The sequence below is a fragment of the Stegodyphus dumicola genome, chromosome 2 (genome assembly GCF_044657685.1).
Source record: "Stegodyphus dumicola isolate Sdum_Otavi_A_Nest chromosome 2, ASM4465768v1".
NCBI lineage: Eukaryota > Metazoa > Arthropoda > Arachnida > Araneae > Eresidae > Stegodyphus > Stegodyphus dumicola.
In genome coordinates, this window is record NC_140769.1 from 242,236,461 (window position 1) to 242,260,374 (window position 23,914).

General features: G+C 31.6%; 1 protein-coding gene across 2 annotated transcripts in view; it reads left to right on the forward strand.

The window, feature by feature from the left end:
- The first annotated feature begins 2,084 nt into the window (after positions 1–2,084).
- LOC118188562 (uncharacterized) overlaps positions 2,085–23,914 on the forward strand; it is a 46,983-nt gene continuing 25,153 nt past the window's right edge. For both annotated transcript variants that reach the window (XR_015039823.1, XM_035359018.2), the window contains exons 1-5: positions 2,085–2,241; positions 2,856–2,930; positions 12,301–12,358; positions 14,011–14,262; positions 19,386–19,618. Coding sequence is in view for 1 of the 2 variants with exons in the window: in XM_035359018.2 (XP_035214909.1) it covers positions 2,215–2,241; positions 2,856–2,930; positions 12,301–12,358; positions 14,011–14,262; positions 19,386–19,618 (645 nt within the window). In the remaining variant the exon portion in view is untranslated. The remainder of the gene's footprint in view (positions 2,242–2,855; positions 2,931–12,300; positions 12,359–14,010; positions 14,263–19,385; positions 19,619–23,914) is intronic.

Sequence of the window (23,914 nt, forward strand, 5' to 3'; positions counted from 1 at the left end):
CTTAATTATTCTTGTTGTTCTTTAAATTCTTAACATAGCCCATAACTTCCGACAGTCGGACTGGAAAGATGTCGTTAATAGGTGGGTTCTGTTGCATTATTGTTATGAAAGTCAGAGATAATCTATTCTGTTGGTATGTCATGCATGTTGTTTATGCAAAACTTGGATTCCGGATGCGAAGCTAAGAGTTCTGCTTCTCAGTTTCGGTATAATGGATTCTTTCAGAGCCTTTAAAGGGCGGAATATTATTGTAGCATTTCCTTTATCTAGAGCATGCTCTCCAGATGGAATTTTCATCCGTAGAAAGCACACTTAAGGCCTTATTCAATTGAAACGCCGATGATCGCAAAAACAGCGATCGTTATACCCAGCATTTACGATCATTTTCGGAAGGGAGTGATTTTTCGTATTCAATTGAAACACCTGCCTACCAGCAAGGCCAACTAGGCCTTGCTACCAGTCGAACTGGCGGGGGTTGCCAGAGAATATTTGATGCGCGATTCTGATTATCACGTGGTCGGACGGGGCGTTTTTTGAGAACTAACCAATGAAACCGTTTCTCTGCCCTTAACTGTTTTGTTAACTGAAAACCGCATTTCTATTTGTAAATATGGATCGGAAACGAATGAGCGCGATGAATCCACATGAACTTTCTGTATTAATTGATCTTTTGGAAACCCGGTCCGATTTAATTAGTGGGAAGCTGGGAGGCAGCTGTGCAAATGTAGCTGCTGTGAAGACAGCATGGGAGGAAGTAGCTTCCCAGTTAAATGTTTTGGGGTCGGGGGTAATTCGCTCCGGACCTGAAATTTAAAAAAAATTGAATAGATTTGAAATATCGCACCAAAAGAAAAGCTTTTGAAATTAACCAAGCTGCTACACAGACAGGTGGAGGTCCCCCTTCCGCCCAAAAGCTAACTGACCCTGAATTAAAAATCCTGGCCCTAATTGGTAGGACATGCGTGGAAGGAGTTTGACAGCATGCATATCCAATTGAAGGTAAGCATATTTTATATTTGAAATTAAGGCAAAAAATTATATTAAATCTAATACCATATATGCTGAAACTCATTTATATTTACATTTCTACAGGAAGTACCAGTTCAGCCGAGTACTTCAACCTTAGGTATATACAAGTTTTTTATGTGGTCTCTGCAACTTTCATTATAAAAAAATTCGATTATTGAACTGTTCTGTAAAAAGATACAAAGTTAGACAAGTCGCGTTACTACTTATTTGCTGTTGTTTGATAAAAGTATTTCTTCTAATAAATTTGCCCTTAATCACTTCCAATGCAGAGCACTTGGTTTGAAATATTTTGCAGCATGTAATTTTAAAGTATTAATATTTTTAGGTAGGAATGTTCTAGGACTTTTGAAATTAACACAGAACAGTGTATCTAATGTAGCATTTATGCTGCACACATAAATGTGCTAAAGGATGCAAATGACTTGTGACTGAAAATTTCTTAGAGACATGACGGCATCATTCAATATATTGAGCAGTTGCTTGTCAGCAGGAAATCTAGTGCCAGCATTTCGTCTTTTGATTAGATATTTAAGTTGCATACTTCTTTTGGGTTTGTAATTTTTGATATTGTTACAGGCATTTCTGTGGGTATGTAATATTGAATCCGCAAAGTCCTTAACCAAACTATCAGTGTCACTCTCATTATGTACTGTTGGCAGTGTGTAATGTATGTAGTTTAGAGCTTTGGCAAACTTAGGCCTAGTAAGAAATAATGGCTCTTTTGACTGTTGTGATAGAATTACACAAACTTGGCATTGCGCACAGCTGATGTCCAAGAGAACTCTACCGGATATGGTCAGACGAGAATTCATTCAGCGCAGAAACATCCAGTGGATCACTGGCATTTCTGAGCAAGAAGAAATCTGTAATTTCTGAAGACTTAGTACCATATCGTGTTGAAGTACGCGTATCGCTATGCGTAATGCAGCCAAGTTGGCCAAATCGTAAATAACGCGTCCGTTGCTGTTTGAGTTGTAGAAGAGCTGTGTTTTTCGTTTTCGTTAATTAATACTTGATTTTCCGCCTGGTGAGTCGAAAGACGTGGAATGTGCAAAACTAGACATCTGTCTTCTTTGTCTGTCTGTCTATTTATTTGTGTGTGGGAGTCTGTAAAACTAGTGGAATAAAATATTTAACTTCACGGAAGCGTTGACTGCAACTCATTTAAAATTTGTGTTACTGACAATGAGTGGTAATGGTCAGAACCATCAGGTGATAGCATACATTTTTCTTTTATTTGTAAAGTATGTAAAATGAAAATATTGTGCCTTATATTTATGGGAATTTTCGAAGTAATGAAAGCAGCAAACGTGTATATTAAAGAAAGAACCGCACTTGCAAAATATTGCTTTGTTTTATTATTTCCGTAGCAATATCATTTATTAGTATAACATTAGAAATCTATTTACGATATGTGCTATAAACTTCTATGTGTTGTCAAAGACCTCTTGTTCATTAAGAAGTATTGCAATAAAATAATTGGATACTCTCAGGGAAGAAATTTACCATTCTTTTCATTCTTGCTATCTCGAGGGTTTTTATGCAACTGAGAATGCTTGCTCTTTATAAGATTTTAGTTGCTTTATTAATGAGAAATTATGTGCAAACGATAAAAAATAAATTTTTATGTATCTACTGATTTAGTTTTTAAACTGCATTAAATTATTCAGTTTCGTTTTGTACAGTAGCCTTACTAATATAATAAATGCATATTTTAAAATCTAGTGTTAACAGTTTTATAACATAGTTGCTGAAAGACAAGATAAGTGTTCGTTATTTATTAATAAAAAGTATCATTAATTTTGAAGCAAAGTATTTTTCAACAGGTACCGAAAGAAAATGATGATGCTGGTGATGGACCAGAAGAAGATGATGATTTTGGTGAATTCGAAGGATTTGAAGTAAGAATGGATGTGAATTTTATTTCTCACACAATGAAGCCAATATAATGATATTGCATGTTATTGTATTTTCTCACTGTAATAGTCTTGTAATCTTTGAAAATGAGAGGTAAGAAAATTGTATGGAGGTCCACCAGTGGCCAGAGAGAATTGATACTTTTGTTATGGGTTTTATACTTAGTGGGAAAATAGGGTAAAAGTTTACAATTTGGTGTCCCTTGTTTTTTGGCAATTCTTTTTTGATGCCAAAATCAGCGGCAGGAAGGCACAACATCAAGATGGCTGCTACACAAAACCAAAATAAGAAGTCAAAGAATTGCACAAACTCTGTGTCCATGTACACTCGATCTATTTTCACTTAAAAAAACATGGTACAACTCTAATATACGCCCTAATTTCACCAAATGGGGCGATATGTGTTCTGCGCTGGTTTTTGGCGCGATTGCGTGTTCTATGGCAACCCTGTTGACGTTGAAAAATCTTTCGCTGGAGCTCGTTGGTTCGCCTCTGTGTCTGAGAAGATGGGAGGGAAAGATAAAATGGTAGTTGTTGAATTGAAGTTCGGCAAAAGGAAATATGATTGTGGCTATCCTGTTGAGGGGTAGTGGGTATTTGGAAGTGTGGAAAGAGGGTCTGGGAGATTATTTTTAATGGCAGTGCATGATAGAAGTAGGGATTTGTGATTTTATTTATTTGTGAACCATAGTATAAATTTTCTGGATAGTGTGTCTGGCTGTCATGTAAATACGATAGTGATTATGTGGCGGCATGTTAAAGGCGGTATGAAATTTATATTTCTGCTATTCGAAAACGCATTAATTCATGGTAAGTGCATTTTATTTATCCTTGTTCTTATTTTGTGGAATGCTATGTTCATTGGTTCTTTAGTATGAATTTCTGTCGTTATTGTTGTTTTTTTAAATTGTTTGAAATTTATTTTAGTTTATTTTGTTGTTTAGTGTCTAGACTACAATTCGTAGATGTTTTTTAAAGTTGAAACAGAACGCTGTGTACATGGTATTATTTGAAATTTATTGTTGTTATGTTATTTTATTAAAGGAGTGCGTAGATTGTAGATTCCTTCCTTGCCTAAATTGTGCAATTCGTAGAATTTTTTTAAAGTTTAAACAGGATGCTGTGTACATGGTATTTTTTGAAATTTGTTCTTGTTATGTTAATTTATTAAAGCGAGGTGTGCGTAGTTTGTAGATTCGTTCGTTGCCTACATTGTGCAATTCGTAGATGTTTTTTTATTAAAACATGTCGCTGTGTACATGGATTCTTGTCAAATATTTTTGGTTAGAAACTTTACGTTTTTGCTATCTAAATTTTTTGTTTTTGTTTCGGATTTTTAACTAAATTGTGTGTTCAAAACGTAGTTTTTGCATGTGCGAAAACCACGTTTTTGGAGACATTTTAGGCTAAAAGTTCAAAATGTAGACAAAAAATTTAGATAGTAATATAGCAGCGTGAAGTTTCTCGCCAAAAATATTTGGTGACTTGAGGGCGCATATCAGAGTAGTTCCAAAAACATCTCAGAATTGCACGAACTAGGCATTGCGCACTGCCTTAAATTTGCTCATGTACACATGAATCTATTTTCATTTTTAAAAAAATCTTGAAGCTAAAACAAAAACTATCATGGTAACCAGAAATGAGGTTTCATCGCCAAAAAATGTAATTTTTTCTCCTTGTATGTTGGGTATGAGTCAATTTCTGTTAAGAGAGATTTTGATGGAAAGAGAAATGTAATTTTTTCTCCAAAAAATGTAATTTTTTCTCCTTGTATGTTGGGTATGAGTCAATTTCTGTTAAGAGAGATTTTGATGGAAATTATGTTTTATGCTGGTAGGTCTTGACTATTTTGTTACAAATGATGAATTAAAAATCAAGAGCTGTTACAAAAGAAAGGGAGAAATCAGTTAGGTATTTTCTGTTTGTCTGCATTTTCAAAAAAAAAAAGTCAGCCAATAATTGCCGATTTTTTTGGTTGATCTCTATATTATGGTAACTTGGCGTTTTTTTGGCGAAAATTTGCCGACCAACTCTCCTACAGCAACCCTCTATTTTTTTTTCCTGCCGCCATTTTGTCTTCACGAAGTAAAGACATGTTTCTTTTCTTTTTATCTACTGAACACTTCTTCCAACAATCTACTAGCCGAATTACACTTACGCTAGAAATTTTATCTAACAAAACTGCTTAATCATGACAAATATTCACTGCAAAATTGGGAAAAAGTGCACAATACCATACTCCTTACGCGTTTTTCAAAATAACACATACACATAAACCATGTACACGCCGACTTATTTTTACTTAAAAAAACATCCCAGAATTACACAAAAATGGCATTGCGCACATTCTTCACTATATCCACGTACACTGCTTTTTTCTCATAAATTAGAAAATTTTCACGAAAATACATGACAATTTTCTGAATCTTTAAACCCGGTAAAAAGAACATATATGAAATTACCTGATCGCGAAGAAGTTTATACCCTTTCCAAATATGAACATTTCCACATATAAAATAAATAAAATATCCAAAAACTTTTACCTCTAAATCATCTATTATATTATACACGTCACCAACGAATTCATACCGCAAGCATTACAAATATTTAGATTATTCAAATATTTAGATTATTTCCATGCATGTTTACTTCAACTTAAACGTATACCAAATTCCTACAAACATAAAATTCACAAAATAACTATCATTTAATTAAAATATCACTAAACCATGTACACGTCAACTTATTTTTACTTAAAAAAACATCCCAGAATTGCACAAAAATGGCATTGCGCACACTCTTCACTATATCCATGTACACTGCTTTTTTCTCATAAATTAGAAAAATTTCACGAAAATACATGACAATTTTCTCAATCTTTAAACCCGGTAAAAAGAACATATATGAAATTACCTGATCGCGAAAAAGTATTTACCCTTTCCAAATATGAACATTTCCACATATAAAATAAATAAAATATCCAAAAACTTTTACCTCTAAATCATCTATTACATTATACACGTCACCAACGAATTCATACCGCAAGCATTACAAATACTTAGTATCAAATATTTAAATTATTTCCATGCACGTTTACTTCAACTTAAACGTGTACCAAATTCCTACAAACATAAAATTCACAAAATAACTATCATTTAATTAAAATATCACTAAACCATGTACACGTCGACTTATTTTTACTTAAAAAAAATCCCAGAATTGCACAAAAATGGCATTGCGCACACTCTTCACTGTATCCATGTACACTGCTTTTTTCTCATAAATTAGGAAAATTTCACGAAAATGCATAACAATTTTCTGAATCTTTAAACCCAGTAGAAAGAACATATATGAAATTACCTGATCGCGAAAAAGTACATACCCTTTCCAAATATGAACATTTTCCCGTATAAAATAAATAAAATATCCAAAAACTTTTACCTCTACATTATCTATTATATTACAAACGTCACTAACTAATTCATACCTTTACTTCATTACAAATGGTTACAAATACTTAGTGTCAAATATTTAAATTATTTCCATGCACGTTTACGCAAATTACTTTACTTCCACCTTACATTTAGAACAATGCATAAAAATAATATCCTCAAATAATTAAAAAATACTAACTTACCTATTCTTCTTCAGAATCTTGATTACGTGTCCGATAAACTTTTCTTATTTCTGTTTCAGGATCTTTAAAATCATACTTATAGTTCACACCAAGGTACCAGATAAAATAAATAACTTAATAAAACATCTTTACTTCTATCTCACACAACCTTAAAGAAACACTTATTACCCCTTTCAATCCCACTAAATACCCATTTCGAATTCACTTTAGTTAGGGCCATGGGATCCAAAAATTAACGAACGCTGTTTCACACAAGACAGAATAAAGGCAAATACAAAATTTCCAGATTTTTTTCCGATTTCCCCCCCTTTTCCGATTAAAGAACCGTAATTCGTCCATTAATATCAGATGACATATCACATGATCTCTCATTTCCCTCACACAAAATAATGTGTAATCGGAACTGAGTACTGCTCACATTATTACCAAAGTCCCAGGTAGTAACCTTTATCGCTTCTAAAATGTCGCCAAACTACCAGTTACCATATTGTAAAGATCAGCCATTTTTTTAATTACAAAAAAAAATTGTTTGCCTATTCTTATAGCTCATAGGTACTATTCTGTTTGTAAATAATAATAAAATGAAATATTCGGTAAAAGATAAATTTTGTAATGAAAAGGAGAAGGCTGCTAATCAGCAAAATGACAGTTAAGTGTGTGTATTGAAAGTATGAGTGAATTCATGTGTACTGAAACAATGGAGAAGTAAGTAGAGCAGATACCAGCAACTCACATTGTAGGATGGTTTGAAGCCTCTTTGCTGATAACTTGTCCTACCCTACTCATTTTTATCAATCCGATCAGACTGTTATTTACATGCAACTCTATGCATATTTCACTGTTTTTTAAGTATGCTAAAAAATGCCACTTTGTAAATAGACTAAAAAAAATTTTATAATGCCTTTTAGCTTATAGAGCTAAATATTAAAAGCATTAGAAATTTGTGATAAGCATAAAAAAATTAATCTTTAAATGCCTCTAAATAAAATGATAGGCATGGAGATATAATTCCAAAACAATTAGTTCTTTGTGCTTATTTAAATGAGGATGGCCAATTTAAGTGGTAGTAGAAAAATCAGAGCAGTATACAGATATAACATTAAGAAACAAGTACTTTAATCCTTAAAAATTATGATAATTGTAATATTTAGCCCAAAGGGGCAATTTGCCTTGAAGGACTGTTAATTTCGTTTTGGCATTTTGTGTTGAAAACTATAAACGGCGAAGCACTTTTTCAAATGATTGCCACCAAATATTATCGCCCTGTATTATATTTAAAGAAATTAAATGGCGAAGAATCTGCATGAATGCATGTGTGTTTCTCGTATTATGATAAAACAACAATACATAGAGCCATCAAAATTTGAATAATGCAATCTTCCATAGAATATGGGCACGTGGAAGCCCTAATTTGAATTTGAAATTTGTTTAATATCGATTTCAGTAAAATTATATTTATGGGTATCCTTTGGCGATTTTTGATGGTACATGGATACGAGTTTGTGCAGTTCTCCGACTTGTTTTTTAGGCTTGTATAGCGGTAATTTTTGGGCCAAAAACGCCGCTACACAAAGCCAAAATAACAAGACAAATAATTGCATAAACTTGGGTATCCATGTACACATCGACCTATTTTCACTTTCAAAAATCCCAGAATTACACAAACTTAGCATTGCGTACTCCCTTTATCCATGTACAGATCAACCTATTTTCACTTAAAAAAAAAAAAAAAAAAAAAAAAAAATCAAAATTTTTCTTAGAAAGTCCTCCATAAAAATATGTCTCCTCTTAGGCAGATAGCCCTCTTGTGCTTTGCCTTACTCTGGCAACCATAACTATAATTATGATTCCTTACAATAAAGAGTAATCCTTTTGAGGGAGAAAAATGCACTCAAAACAAATACTTATGGCAGAATATGGTGCTCATCTGCTGCATGCATGAACATACTCGGGCTGCCGCTTAAATGCATTTTAGCAACCTAGGGCCATTGTCTCATGAGTACTTTTTTAGGAGGTGTATGTAATCAGAAAGTACTGAAGCTGGCTCATATTTACGTTACCAATGAAGAAAGCCACAAAACCTGATCAGCAAACGTGTTCACAGATATTTAAATTCAGGTCAGAATTTATTTTTATTACATTGTTAAGTGGTTTCATTCACTCTGTTTCTGCAGGGTTATTTTCCATAGCTCACAAAAATTATTTTATTTATTATCGTTAACAGTACAAAATATTTGAGAAATAAATAATCATTGACAAATTTATTGGAGTACTTTGCACTTGATATCAGAGTGTTGTTTAGTTTGAATAATGCATATTAACTTGAATCAAAGCTTCATTAACCCTTTAACTGGTCAATATTTTCACCTGAAATGGTTCTAAAAAAAAAGGCTTTTTTTTTTTTTTTTTTTTTTTTTTTTTTTTTTTTTTTTTTGCACAATATCATACTTTACAGAATATAAAAATGTGATAATTTATTTTGTAGCTTTCATAATTAGTTTTTAAATCATATTTTTATTTTACAATTTTAAAACACAATTACCCTTAAATGTTTGCTTTTTCCAATTATACTCTCCATGTAATGAAAATAAATAATGTAATGAAACGAATTTACAATATTTCTAAAAAATAAGCTTGCTTATAATGTTCACTTTTTGATTGAATTTCAGTTCGATTTTCTTTTTCCAGAAGTATTTTTGTGTGTGTACTACTTGAAATATGATCTAATGCAAAGTCCTAAGTCGCACTCAGGACAGAAATAATGAGTTCCTTTTGGATTCTCTTTCCTTTTTTATTTCTTTATGATAAAGAGCAAACTGCACATTGCTTTGCAGGTCTAAGTTTCTTATCTGTGGAGGTAATAATTTCCATAAAGTATTTTTCTGTCAATCTTAGAGAATTAGTCTTAGAACCTGGTCGGCTGCATTTGAAATTTATTCCAGAATGCTATTTCTCAATAATGCTGTCAACAAAATCAGGTCTGAACTCTACTTTTGTGTTGCTTTCAACTTTCTTATTGTAGATAGCATATCAGTTTCATATAGTGATATAGAAAATACGTAAAAAACTCTTTGTAATATTTTCCCCTTTTTTAATAGTTTCAAGATTTTTGAAATTTTAATCCATACAATCTACTTTATTACTACTGTATTACTGTTATTATAATCCATTATGGGTTTGGGCTTTTAATTTGTTGCTGAGCAGACTTGAATTTGTTCCATTTGAGGATAGAATTTGAGTATTATAAGTTTGTCTGCTGATTCTGGTGAAGAATAATAATTGTCTGTACTAAGACAGTAACATTTATGAAGCAATGCATCCATCATTGTGAGGACAACTTGTGATGAAATTCAAAGGTCGGAATATTTACGCTTCAGAATTGTATCTTCTTCTGTGCAATTTGTAGTCAACCACATATAACTGGGTACAGTACAAAGGCTGTAATCTGGACGTCCATTATCCGGAATGATCTATAATCCAGACCTCAAAACCACAAACTTTACGCATGCGTGCGTTGAAAGAAATGTTTAATAAACAAATAAATATTAAGCTCTTTTTTTTGTAAAATTTGATACCTTTTAGATCATAATTGCTCTTTATTTCATAAATTACGGTTTCATATTTTTAATTGTATAATTTTTGCATGCCACCTTACCAGATTTAAATTGATGATCTATAATCGGGAAAAACCCCTAATCCGGAATCACCGAAGTCCCGACGAGTCCGTAAGTAAGACGTCCCGACGAGTCCGTCAAGTAAGACTTTGTACTGTATTAACTTGCACAGCATAAAACATTTCATTCCAAATTTAGCTTTTTTTATGAAAGTAAATTGCTTCCATCCTAATTGTCCCTTGAATAGCAAAAGGCTCTAATCCTGTTGTAACATTTCACTTTGACATCACTGTTGTTTTTCTAAATTTCTCATTTAAATGTTTGGTAACTGGCTATACTTTTACCAGTTTGTGATTTTGTGGATCAAATGCTGAATTATCAGAGAAATATTAGTAATGCTGCAATAAAAGTAATTGACAATGAGACATTATTTTAGTGACAAAAGGTGTAGAAGTAGAATGCCTCTTGCTTCAGGATTAAACAATTCCAGGTTTCTTTATAACTTCTTAAAGTATATTTAGAGCAAAAAAATAAATGTATCTCTTCCAAATTTGTTTCTTTTCAAAATTTACTTGTGACACTCAATTCAGTATACTGTTTAGCGTGCTTATTTGTGTCACCAATTTTATCCATGAGAAATGCATCAGTGCATGTTTCATAAAATTGTAAAACATCCAAAATATCATCAGCTTGCATGTGTAAAGAGGGAATACCAGTAAAATTAAACTTAGAGAATGAAAATGGAGGACATTTCATATCAGTTTCAAACAGAACTCGAATCTTCATCAGAACTGAGCTCAATACGCGAATCGCGTGAATAAGCCAGGCAACTGAAAGGCATCTTTGAATCTATCAGATTTCAGTTTATCCTCTAATAACAAAGTATTTTAATCGCATTCTTTCATAGTTCACTTAAGAAAAATGCTCAAGTAAGATACGTTTGATTCGAAAGCCTTGTATACAACAGAATAAAAGTTTCATGAGGTCGAAAAATTTCAGTTCAATAAAGAAAAAAAAAAAAAAAGAAAAAGAAAAAAGAAAACTTTTTAGTAACATAGGCAAGTTGTGCTATCTATTGAAAATATTCAAACTAAATAGTTTATTTATGTAAATATTAAAAATACAGTATAAAGTCTTTAATCCGGACCTCAAAGCTACAAACTTTCTGCGCTTGTGTAAACGCATAATGCGTTTACGCATGCGCAGATATTAGTGCACGGGTAGCTATTAGGTGCATAATATAGCAAGATACTAGGCACATGTGTAAACGCATTATGTGTTTATGCATGCGCCTAATATCTTAACACATGCACGTTAAATGTATAACGGACGGTATAAGCTAGGCTAAAATTATCTAATTATCTCAGTTAATTTTGCAGATTGCGTTGAGCCTTAATCTTCTAATTGGATCTGGCTTATTATTTTTTGCAGACTGTTAGAGCAATTTTGTAAAAAGTAAGCTTGAATCGATTATGTCAAAAAGAGTTTCCGATTCTGGAGCTGCCAAAGGATCTACAAAGCGAAAGCATGTTTCGGATTAAAGACTTTATTTTATTTATAAACTTTTATGTTTCGATGTCCATCAAACAAAAGGTGGAATTGCTGCAAAAAATGGATAAAGGCACGAAAAAAGTGACAGAGAGGTTAGTGAAAATGAAAAAATTTTGATTGACAAGTTAGTTGGTATTCTCGGCACAGCAATTACAGGAATTGAACAGTGGAACTTTGTAACTGAACAAGAAATGATGTCTGTTTCCAGAATTAAAGAGAAAGTATTAGCACATAAAACAAAGCAACTTAAACAACTTACATTGAAAGAAATGTTTAATAAAGTAAGCAAATAAATATTAAGCCTTTTTTTTTGTACATATTGATACCCTTTAGATCATAATTGATCTTTATTTCATAAATTATGGTTTCATATTTTTAATTTTATAATTTCTGCATGCCATCTTACCAGATTTAAATTGATGATCTATAATCCGGAAAAACCGCTAATCTGGAATCGCCGAAGTCCCAATGAGTCCGGATTAAAGATTTTGTACTGTATACACTATATAATAATATGCATCTTCTGACTATATTCTGTTAAAATTTTCCATAGGGTGGAATAGAACGAATGCAGGCACAACCTGCACCTTCACCATGGGCAACTTTTCCAGGTAATAAAATTCTAGATTTTTATTTCATTAGAGTATATTAGAAGCAACATATTTACTACTTTATTTTATTATAATTGTTGTTTAACATTTCAGTACTGCATTTTAGGCCTTTATAATGACATAAATAAAAAAAAGGTGTCCGAACTGCAAAGTCTTATTTGATTTGTACGAGTCATCTGCAAAATTATTCTGATATTTTGTATATATATTTTCTTCTATAAGCAGATTCTCTTTTGCTGACATACGTTCTGTTCAAATGTTGCCAAATAAAAAAAAGAATTATATTACAAGTTTTATAATTATGAATATTAAATTCATTTGGGAAAAAATGAGGTACAGTAGAATTCTGATAATATGCATACTTCAGGAACAAGATCATTGGATTAGTGAATTTGTGGATTGCTAGTTGAAGTTTATAGTTTTGTATATATTTTCCCTTTTCTATTTTTTTTTTTTTCTTTGAAATCTGGAATAGTGTGTGCATGAATAATTAACTGAAACACTCTCATACCATGAGAATTATTTAATCAAGATTTATTAAATAAAAAAAACTATTATATTATTTAAATGTAACTGTCCCCTATAACAAACTCCAGTAGCCCTTTAAAAGTTGGAGTATATAAGGTATTTCTCCCATTCTTCTTAGCATGCCTTCGTGGTGTGGTGCTCTGCACGCTTTGCACATATTCTAGAGGTCCGTGGTTCGATTCCCAACAAAGGGGTTGCTCATTTTTCATCTTTTCTGCTTCCAAAAAATCCTAATGCTTCTACATGCTTTAAAGGTAGAAATAATACTGTGATCTAATGGTTGGAGTAACGAAGTAGTGTTAGGTGGTAGGAACAGTATTTTGATGTTAGGATGTTTTAAATCTTGTGGTTGACATGGAGCATTATCTAATAGCAATAGCGCCTTCAAACTGAAATGTTTCTGCGTTAAATAACGTTCAATGTCTGGCATGAAACAATTTAAAAACCATTCTTTAAATAAATTTGCAGTTACCCAAGCAGTGAAGGAGGGCAGAATTTCTTTGACAGATATGTGGGTCAGAGCCTTTTTTTTAGGGGGGGGGGCCCTACAAATCTGCCTATATTTCAGCCACTGTCTTCAAAGTGGACTATGTTGGTGCATTGCTCAATATGGAAAAACTTCATGCGGAGTTCATTTAATTCCTTGGGTAATTTTCTTATCGTGTAAGAGCAAAATCGTGTTATAAGATGCCGTGTTGTAGGAGGGCTACTTGTACAAGGATTTTGATTTATGGTCATTTTGGTATTTAGCACATTCTTGTGAACAGATATAAATAATATATTGTGTATATTGAAGAGGGGATGATTATTCTGTCAGAAATTGAGCTCTAAGAGAGGTTATACGTATAAAGAATATATTTTTCAAATAAATATATGTTAAAAAAAGTTGAAGATGTTTTTGGCTTTAGAATTTTTTTATCTAGAAAACATTAAATCTGAGAAGGCTGTTGTGTTGCAAATAAAGTACATAATTTTTGAAATATCAAGATATTCAAAATTGCAGGATATTTCATTTTATTAGTTCATAGAGAATAACTAGAAACATAATATTACCAGTCAATCTAAAAGATTTCTAGCAGGTATAGGAAATGAAAGTATTTAAAAATTTCTTTTTTTATCTGCAGATTTACTACCTGTTCAAACAAGCCCAGCTACCCCTGCAGATGATGGACAAGCTTCTTGCTCCAGGATATCAAATGCACCTTCGCGAGAAGTTTGGCAGCCAGCTGCTCCTGTTTTGCCATGGCCAGGACCTAGCACTAGTCGAGAAGATCCACGACCTATGCCTCAGCAAATGCGTACTCTTAATCCACCAGATGTTTCTCTGGGCACAAATCAAGCAGTTGGTGGACGTGTAACACCAGATAATGTCCATGGTTTGTATTCTCAAAATTAACTTTGGATGTAATTTTCTGTTAATACTTGTATTACATAATAAATAAATCATAATTTATATAAAATGGAACTTTTAAAATGATAATGTGAAATATCTCATAGCTTATTTTAAGGAAGAAGTGTTACAAATAAAAGCAATTTTTTTTTTTAAGAAAAAGTGATTGTTGGTATGTGCTATGAAAGTTTATTTTGGGGGCAGGAGTAAGAATAGGCAGTACTGATTTTCGTCTAAGAAAATTCAGTCGATCATGTGATTACTTTATAAATGTTATCTACATAAAAAATTTGTTTCCGTCCTTAAATTCAATTATTATTTGTAATATTTCTTTCTAAAATATTTTATTTGTGAAATAGTTTGCATTTTCAATTTAAAAGGTTCACTCTAACGCTTACATTAAATTTGAAAGGACATTTTTAATAGTTTGTGTTCGTATTAATGAATTATTGAAATTCATTTATACTAATAACTGATTTGAAGTAAAATTATTAAAAAAGAGAATTTAATTTATACGTAAAGTTATCAATCTAGTATACTTTTAACCCTCCAAATGGCGAGGGGTTTGACCCGGAAGCCCTGGAGTTCCCCAAAAGACCAAGTGTAAAACTTCTTTTCTAAATTATAATTCCAAAATGACTTTTCCAATTTGTTCCTTGACTCCTTTGCTTGTAATAATATATATATTATCTTAATTAGCTAGATACATTTCAAGATGCATATGTATGCACTTGAAGGTATCATAAATATTTTTGAATGTATATACATATACAAGGTCAGGCTGTTTGGAAGGTTAAAGCAGCTTTGAAAATATTAGATCATTCAGTGGAACATTAGGAAAGCTGCATTAAAAGTTGCATATGTGAAGGATATTGATTTACGTGTTAGAAGATACTTCTGTTGAGTATCTGATTACTGTATTATGTAAATTTCCAATTAACAATAAAACAGTTTACATAATAAAGAAGCTTTGAAAATATTAGATCATTCAGTGGAACATTTGAAAGCTGCATTAAAAGTTACATGTGTGAAGGATATTGATTTGTATGTTAGAAGTTACTTTTATTGAGTATCTGATTAGTGTATTATGTAAATTTCAAAACAGTTTACACAATAAAGTTGCAGATATTTTTGCTTTAGCAGCTGCACTTTTTTTCTGATGCAAGATATTTTTTAAATAGATTTCCAGCTTTGCTTTGCTTACTTTCCGAAGATATTTATCTGTTGCAACAGATAAATTACAATTTTGCAATTTACAATTAAGAAACTTGGATAAAAGTTGGAATATAATAGGAAAACTGAAAAGTGCTGATGGAATCTTATAGTATAGTAAACGGTTTTAAATAATATTGACCATCTTGATAATTTTCCATTAGAATGTAAAGTCTTATTTTCAATATTTATATTAAAACAAGGACTAAATTTAGATTCAGTATGATTGATGAAACATTGTTAAAACTTTTTGTTAGCAAAAACAGGCCTACATAGCAATCGCTATGAGCAAAATTGTGATGGCTTTTTCTTAAGGCAAAATCTTCTACTATTGTTGGAAATTGACTAAATTATTATTATTCTATAAAATATTCCAAATATTAAAATGGGCGTTCCATGCGTAACATGTATACAAACCAATTTCCCTTAGAAAGTCCTCCACGAAAGCATTCCTTTAGGGAAATAGCCCTAGTGTGCTTTGCGATAATGAACTAACAAAACCAAGTATTAAACTTTTTTCAATATGTGAATTTTTGGTATTGATTGCATTTAAAATACTTGTTATTTAAAAAAAGTTTTGTTCATTTTTACTGTTTAAAAAGGTTTTTTGTTGCTAAAAAAATTTAATTTTTAAATATTTTAGCAGGTTGGCACATCTCTGTATATATATATATATGTGATATTTTAGATATTCTAGACAAGATGAAACCAATCACTTTTTTAGTCATGGCTAAGAAAACTGCTGCGTAGATGTGATTGGGGAGAAAATCACAACTAGCTTGATTGTTAAAACTTCATTTTGAACAAGAAGAGTTCTTCAGAAATACATTTTTGCTTAAATTGATACAACAGTAAGGATACTAAATGCATCACATAATTTCTGTATATGCAGTTTACATTTTAGATATTAGGAAAAGAAGCTTATCAAAGAGACATGACTTTTCTTGGCGGAGCAAGCTGCAAAACAGTGAGGTGCAGTAACTAAATTTAACTAACTGCATTTATATTTATAAGCTTGAAAGGTCTTTGTGTGAATCCCGATCAGCATTTGAACAAAAGTGTTTTGTAGTGCAGAGAAATTGCAGGAAAGAGTAATATAACATGCTGCAGAATGGTGCAAAGTGTGTCTTCGAAAAGGGGATGTGTTTAAAAATTGTGAATTTAAAGATCTATTGTCGATTGGTTTAAATTAATTTTAATAATTTTGTTTCATATTTTATATTTGACATAATATTTATATTTGACATAAACTTTAGGGGTGATAGAAGGCAGCTATACAAGCAATATTCATCTTTGAATGTATGATTGTAACACAAATGGCAAGCTGCTAGGTGGCTTTGTGAATAAATAGTATAAAAGAGGTCAGTGCTCACACCCAGTGGCATTTTCTACAGTAGACTGCTGGTTATGCGAAGCACGAAATTTCCAGGGCAATGGATTGGTCAAGGTAGTCTCATAGCTTGGCCACTATGATCACCGTGTCTCGTATGAAAAGCCTAATCTACAAGTACCCCACTGAAACCAATAATATGGATCTAGCTGCCAAGATCACTGTTGTTGCCGGCGATATTCAGAAATGCCTGTTGTCTTCGTAAATGTGTTTCAATCCCTATCCTGCAGGTGTGAAGGCTGCATTACTGCTGACAGAAGGTCTTTTGAGCAATTTCTATGAGCATGTTTTGTTAATAAAATGTTTTCTGGAGTATCTCCTCTCATTCTTATGTTAAATCTTTAAATGTGACAGTAAAAAACTACCCTTTAACTTCTCATCGCTTGTATTCTGACCATGCATTCTATAACTAATATTGCTCGTATAGCTACCTCCTATCGACGCCTAAAGTTTTTCCCACTTGTTCAGATTAACCCTGCATATGTATGTGTATATATATGTATATATGTATGCATACAAGCATACATTCAGTTAGTTTTATATCTTTCCTATGTAGAATTGTTATACTAGAGTGTTGAGAGTTTCTGTATTCACAAGCTAATATGTCCCAGTTATTACAGGTTATTAAAATATTAAATTTGCTATGTATAAATTCATTTTCCCCAAAATTTTCATTTAAACACTGACTTATACTGAACTCATTGACTTATACTGAAACATTTTGAAGCCAAAGTTTTAGTTTTTCTCTGATGGTTCTTAGATTTTTTTTTAAAAGCTGGTACACCTTCACCTAGGGATGAAAGGACTGTTTTTCTGTCACCTTTTACTTCTGCAATGGAAACAAAGTATTCTGAGTCCGAGTCAAATTAAGGTTCTTTCTGATTATCTGCATCCTTTGAAAAGTATTCAAAAGGCAACACACTATACTGCTAAAATAGGGAGCATAATAAAAAACTGTTGTACTAACATAGACAACCTTTGCAAAAATGTATATATCTGGCAGCCCAGCTGTGCACATAGCAACAGACAAGCACAAATATCTACCTTCAAATTTGAGGGTCATTACTGTTTATTTTTGTTGCATTGAGTACATTTGTTTTTTTACAAGGAATCGTAATGGGACTGGGGAGTTTGCCGGGTTGCCCAACAGTACATAAAAAAAAAATTCATATTCCATGAAGTTGTACTTTTTAAATGATCAAAATTTATGTAAGATTCCAAATTTTCACAAATCTCCGATTTGTTTGGTTGAGCGTCAACAGAATGCTGTATATTTTGGGAGAACAACAGTATGTGCAGTGTCATATTTGTGCATTTCCCTGACTTTTTAAAAATGAAAATAGAACACACGAAGAGAACAATAGCACAAAAAATTTTATAAGGATTTCTTCAAAACAATGTTTTTTGCCTTTTTGAGTTTTATTGGTTCATTGCTCTTTTATTGAATTCTTATTGTGCTGCTATTTTCAAAAGTGCTCTTGGCTTTCGCTTATTAGCTTAAAAATTAATTGCCAGTGAGTTGCTGACATTTTGAATTAGGCTGCAGATAATCAGAAAGTACCCTAATAAATATATTAAATATAGTAGAATTGCCATTCTTTTTTGTCGCAGAAATTCCAGTTTTGGTAGCTGTGTACAAGGGTACATGATCATGATACAAATATTATTCCTAAGATCGGATTTTTTTGTCTCATTTTAGAACATTTTTCAGAACCTGCTTAGTGGAGTGTATATATTGCAATTGCATTCTGTGGATTGAGCTGTAGGCCACTTTAAGAACTAGAGATGCATTTATTGTTACCTCAGAGCTTTATCCTTTTTGTATTTCCATTGGTAATAGTTCATTAATGAAGGTCATAATCATTGATTATTGCTTCATGAATGGTTCACATACCATATATTAATTCTTTGAGTATTTTTATGTTTGCCTTAAGACCACTGAATGCTGGTAATTAGATCTACATTCAGTCCCCACCGTCAGGTCTTAGATTGGATGCTTAGATGTAAATATGAGCCACTTTCCCGCTAGTTATCCTTCTCCTTAAGTATATAGCCCTTGTACACATTGCTGTAATCAAATAAATGATCATAACTGGTTTGTATCTACATTTTATCATCCGTAGCATTGTCTGAAACACTTTTGTTACCCTTCTTTTAAATTTTTTTTTAGTCATAGTCCATATGACTCTCCTTCACCAGTCCATATGACTCTCCATTCATTAGTGAGAAGATATGGTACTTTTTTCCTTTTCTAAGCTATGGATATGAAATCAGTGGTTTGAAAGCCTGGATTTATCAGTAATTTAATATCATGTATTTTTTTCTATTTTTGAATATTATTAATTTTTAAAAAAGTGTTCAACTTAAAATTTTGTGTATGCATATTCCTGTCCATTTTTTATCTTACAATTTACTGGATTCTGCCCCCCCCCCTTAAAAGACTATCAGGGTTTGTTGACATTGGTGTGTATCAATTAGTATTGATTTAATCCTCTCCCCACATTTAGATGCTGCTCTTGCGGTTGTAATGGACCACATGGATGGTGGAATGGTTGATCCCAGATTACCTCTTGCGCAAGCAGATATGTTAAATATACAACTAGAAAATGCAGAAAATGAGAGAGCTCAGCTAGAAGAACAAGTTGATGGACTAAGACAAAGAAATATTGAACTAGAGCAGCAAGTTAATAGCTTTCATGCTCAAGTTAATGAGCTGAATACTAGACTACAAAGAAATCAGGTATTTTCTCTCCTCTCCCAGACTTTAAAATTACAGTTAAGCTTGCATTTTTTTATTTAAGCTTTTATTATTGAAAACTGTATTTACATTATATACTTTACAAAGTCCAAGATCTGAGAACATCAGGACTTTGTTGATTTCAGATGTGGGATTTTTCCAGATATTAGATCAACTGTTTAAATCTAATAAGATGACATGTAGAAATTATAAAACAAAAAGTATGAAATGGTGGTTTATGAAATAATGAAGCATTTATGACCATAAAGGAATTTTTAAAAAAGTGTTTGCTTCCTTTATTAAACATTTCTTTCAATGTAAATTGTTTAAAGTTGCTTCAGTTCTTGTGCTAATACTTTCTGTATAATTTTACAGATAGACAAAATTTTTTGTTCAGTTAAGTTTCATTCTTTAAGTTTTTGTAATTGTCATATCAAGAATTCCCACTAAATTGTCTTTCAAAATGTTTTCATTCTGAACAACCTCTCTTCATTATAGATAGTGATAGTTTCTAGATTTAGAACCATACTATAGATTTTGCCATTCAATAGTTGATGATGACTGAGGTATTGTCATTGCAATAAAAAACTACTGTTATATCATTTTCATATATTAGTTAGTTCTTCATATTTATTCACAATTTTCACTAATTGGAAAATTTTGTTTTTTGTTTGCAACATCTGAAAAAACCTTCAAATTTGTGGCTCTTATTATAAAGCTTAGATTACATGTACTACAGTACAAAGGCCGTAATCCGGACTCATCGGAACTGCAGCATTTCCGGATTAGGGTTTTTTCCGGATTATAGATCATCAATTTAAATCTGGTAAGATGGCATGCAGAAATTATACAATTAAAAATATGAAACCGTAATTTATGAAATAAAGAGCAATTATGATGTAATATTTATTTGTTTACTTTATTAAACTTTTCTTTCAATATAAGTTCTTTAAGTTGCTTCAGTTTTTCTGCTAATACTTTCTCTTTAATTCTCTCTTCTATAAACAGACATAATTTCTTGTTCAGTTACAAAGTTCCACTGTTCAAATCCTGTAATTACTGTGTGGAGAATACCGACTAATTTGTCAATCGAAATTTTTTCGTTTTAAATAACCTCTCTATCACTTTCTTCACTATTGGAAGTACGCATGTGTAAACGCTTTACTGGCTTTATGCGCATGCATATGTTTGTGGCTTTGAGGTCCGGATTATAGATCATTCCGGATAATGGACGTCTGGATTATGGACTTTGTACTGTATACACTACTGGCAATGTATTCTGAGATTTGTATCTAAAGACAAAAGTTGTTCCACTAAATTTTGTCTTGCTTCTATCACATGCTGATGAAGTTAAACCTGAATTATATTGGATTAGTTATTCATTATACTCCTGTACTAACTTAAGGCTTATCTGAGTCCTGAGTAAATAAATTCTCATATATACTTATCTAGGACCATTTTGCAGCCTGGTGCAATCTCAGCATGTCTTAAATTCTAAAACTTTTGTGTCCTGGTGCCTTCATTAAATTCTAAATATTTTGTTATCCCTTAATTTTGTTGCTCTGTGCTTCTTTAAATTCTGAAAATTTTGCCTTCCCTAAATTCTGCTGCCTGGGACAGCTGCACCAGCTCTGGTGCCAATCCTGGGCTTATGTAAATAAGAAATCAGTTATTTTTAGTTCAAGCAGAACTAAATGTAATCTTTTTGTCTATGAGTACGATTTACAATTGCTGAAAGGAATTTCTGTTAAATTTCTTCTTGTCAACACTCTTCAGTCATGGTTTATTATGAAAAAATATCAAATGTGCATGTGTAAAACATACTAAAAATTCCTTAAGAAAAGCTGTTGGTGGCCTGGAAATCCAGATTTTTATTACAGGTTTTGGACTTGGTTTTTGTATTGGACTGTTTTTGCATATTAGCAATACAAAGCATAATGATGTTTCTTTAAAATATGAAACTGAAACCATTCTGATAATTCATTATTATAATAATTACATGTCATATTTTTCTGAAATCTGCTAATTAATCTTATTTTATCTGTATTAACCTTTTTAAAATTAATCATGCCATGCAAGATTTTAAGTAGTTGGCAAAAAAAAAAAAAAAAAAAAATTCTCATTTGATAATTCATAATTTAAAGCTTATTTTCATAATATATAATCATAATTTTAATGGAAAGCAATAAATATTTATAATGAATATCCTATTCATCTTTACATTGTGAATTTGGTGTTTCTAGTGCCATGTTATTCAGTTAAACACATGCACAAAAAAGAATTAAAATACAAAATTTAAATAATGATTAAAAAAATAAATGTTTTCACATGTATCTTTGTGCATCACTTTAAAGATAAATTTATGAATGCTAAAACCATATTTTATAGTATCCATTAATGCGTAATTTTTAAAATTTAGACAAGTATATTTGTAGTAAGCTTATTTATTAATTTTAAATGTACTTTTTATAACAGCATCAATTAATATTTTTAGACTAATTGGAGCATAAGGATTTTAACTTAATTTTTGAGTCCCTGTGCTCTACTGCTTTTCTAGGTATTTAACTACTCTATTGGGTTTTCTTCTTTGTCTCTCACTCTTCTCCTCTTGTTCTTTTCTCACTCTTTCAGTCTGCCATTGGCTTAATCAGGGTTTCCAAGTTATGTCACTCTTCAATGTTCCTTGGTTGGCATTCACTCTTATCTATCTTTTCTCAGCCAGTCAGACAAGGAGCATTTAAATTAAAGAAGTTCTTGGCAACCATTTAGCTTTTATTTTATCTGTCTCTTGTATCTGAATACATCTATTATATGTTTCTACCTATGATTTGATATGGAAACTGTATATCATTAAAAAAAAGTCTTCTCTGCTTTATATGAAAATAATTTAACTTATCATGGATATTTAAACTTCTGTTAAGGATCTTAAAGATCCCATTACCATTAATATTATATAGGTGTTGTTTAAAAAGGTACTGAAGGTATACCCTTTTGCATGGACAAAGTAGCACATTGTTTTTTAAGTCTTTATTTTTACTTACAGAATACATTTGAAGCAAAATTGTTTGAAATGAGGTATTATACATAGGTTTGGTTTATTTGGACAAGTTTAACACAGAGATTTGATTGCTGTTACAAGTTTTAACACAAATGCAAAAAGAAAAGGATTCTTGGTGGAAAGGAAAATTCTTGGTGAATCAAAGCTGAGCAGTGCACAGTACTTTAGATATATACATGGAGTGATTATGTTAATAAATTTTCTTGGATCCTTAGTAACATTTATAGCTTTTAGGTGTGTAATATATAACAAATATTCCCTATTCATATAAAGCTAATATAAATTAAAAATTTAATTAAGAAATTTTAACTACAAAAATAAAAAATTCTGCTTTTGAACAATTCAAAATTTACCCAGATAGTTAACACTTAATAGAACTAATATGAATCAAGATAATATTGAATACCTAGATCTGCTCATAATTAAACACAACAAAATTAAATTATATGATAAAAGGAGGATATTTCAGTTTGAAACTATCAAACTAATTAATTGGAACTCTAATATCTCTAAAAAAGTAATAGGTAACTCTTTTTATAGCCAAATAATTATAATTAAAAATATATGTACTGAAATAGAATATTTAAAGGAAGAAATAATAAAACTAAATAATGTTCAAGTTAATAACCAGGTCCCAGCATAATTTACCTTAAATGGACGGTAATGGAGGATTTTGAGGAGTTAAAGTAGTGTTTCCCAACCTTTTTTGTGCTATGCCCCACCTAATCCTCTCTAAAATTCTTAAGTTCTCCCTAGCATATACATAATTTTTAATATTTAAAAATTGAAATGTTCACAAAAAGAAACTTGAATGATAGCTTTTAGGAAGAAATGACTATGAAATTTTCTGAGCAAACACGGTAAGTGAACTTTCAAAACATGGAGAACTGAAACTCAAGAACAAACTCATTTTAGTAAAAGTTTTTTTTTTTTTAAATATTATTTTAAGTATTACAGTCAAATACCGAAAATCCGCCAACTCCTGAAATCTGCGTTACCTCTCAGAATATAAACATTCAGTTTATAGGTTCCAGAAACCGCAACATTGAGGACAAAATATCAAAGAAAAAAATACGTTCTTAATATTGAGTCAAAACGGAAATACAGTCAAAAGTCGTTAATTCGGACACCCATAATCCGGAATGATCTATAATCCGGACCTCAAAGCTACAAACTTTCTGCGCATGCGTCGCGTTCACGCATGCGCTCAGGCGTTTACGAGAGCGCGTAAGACCCTTACA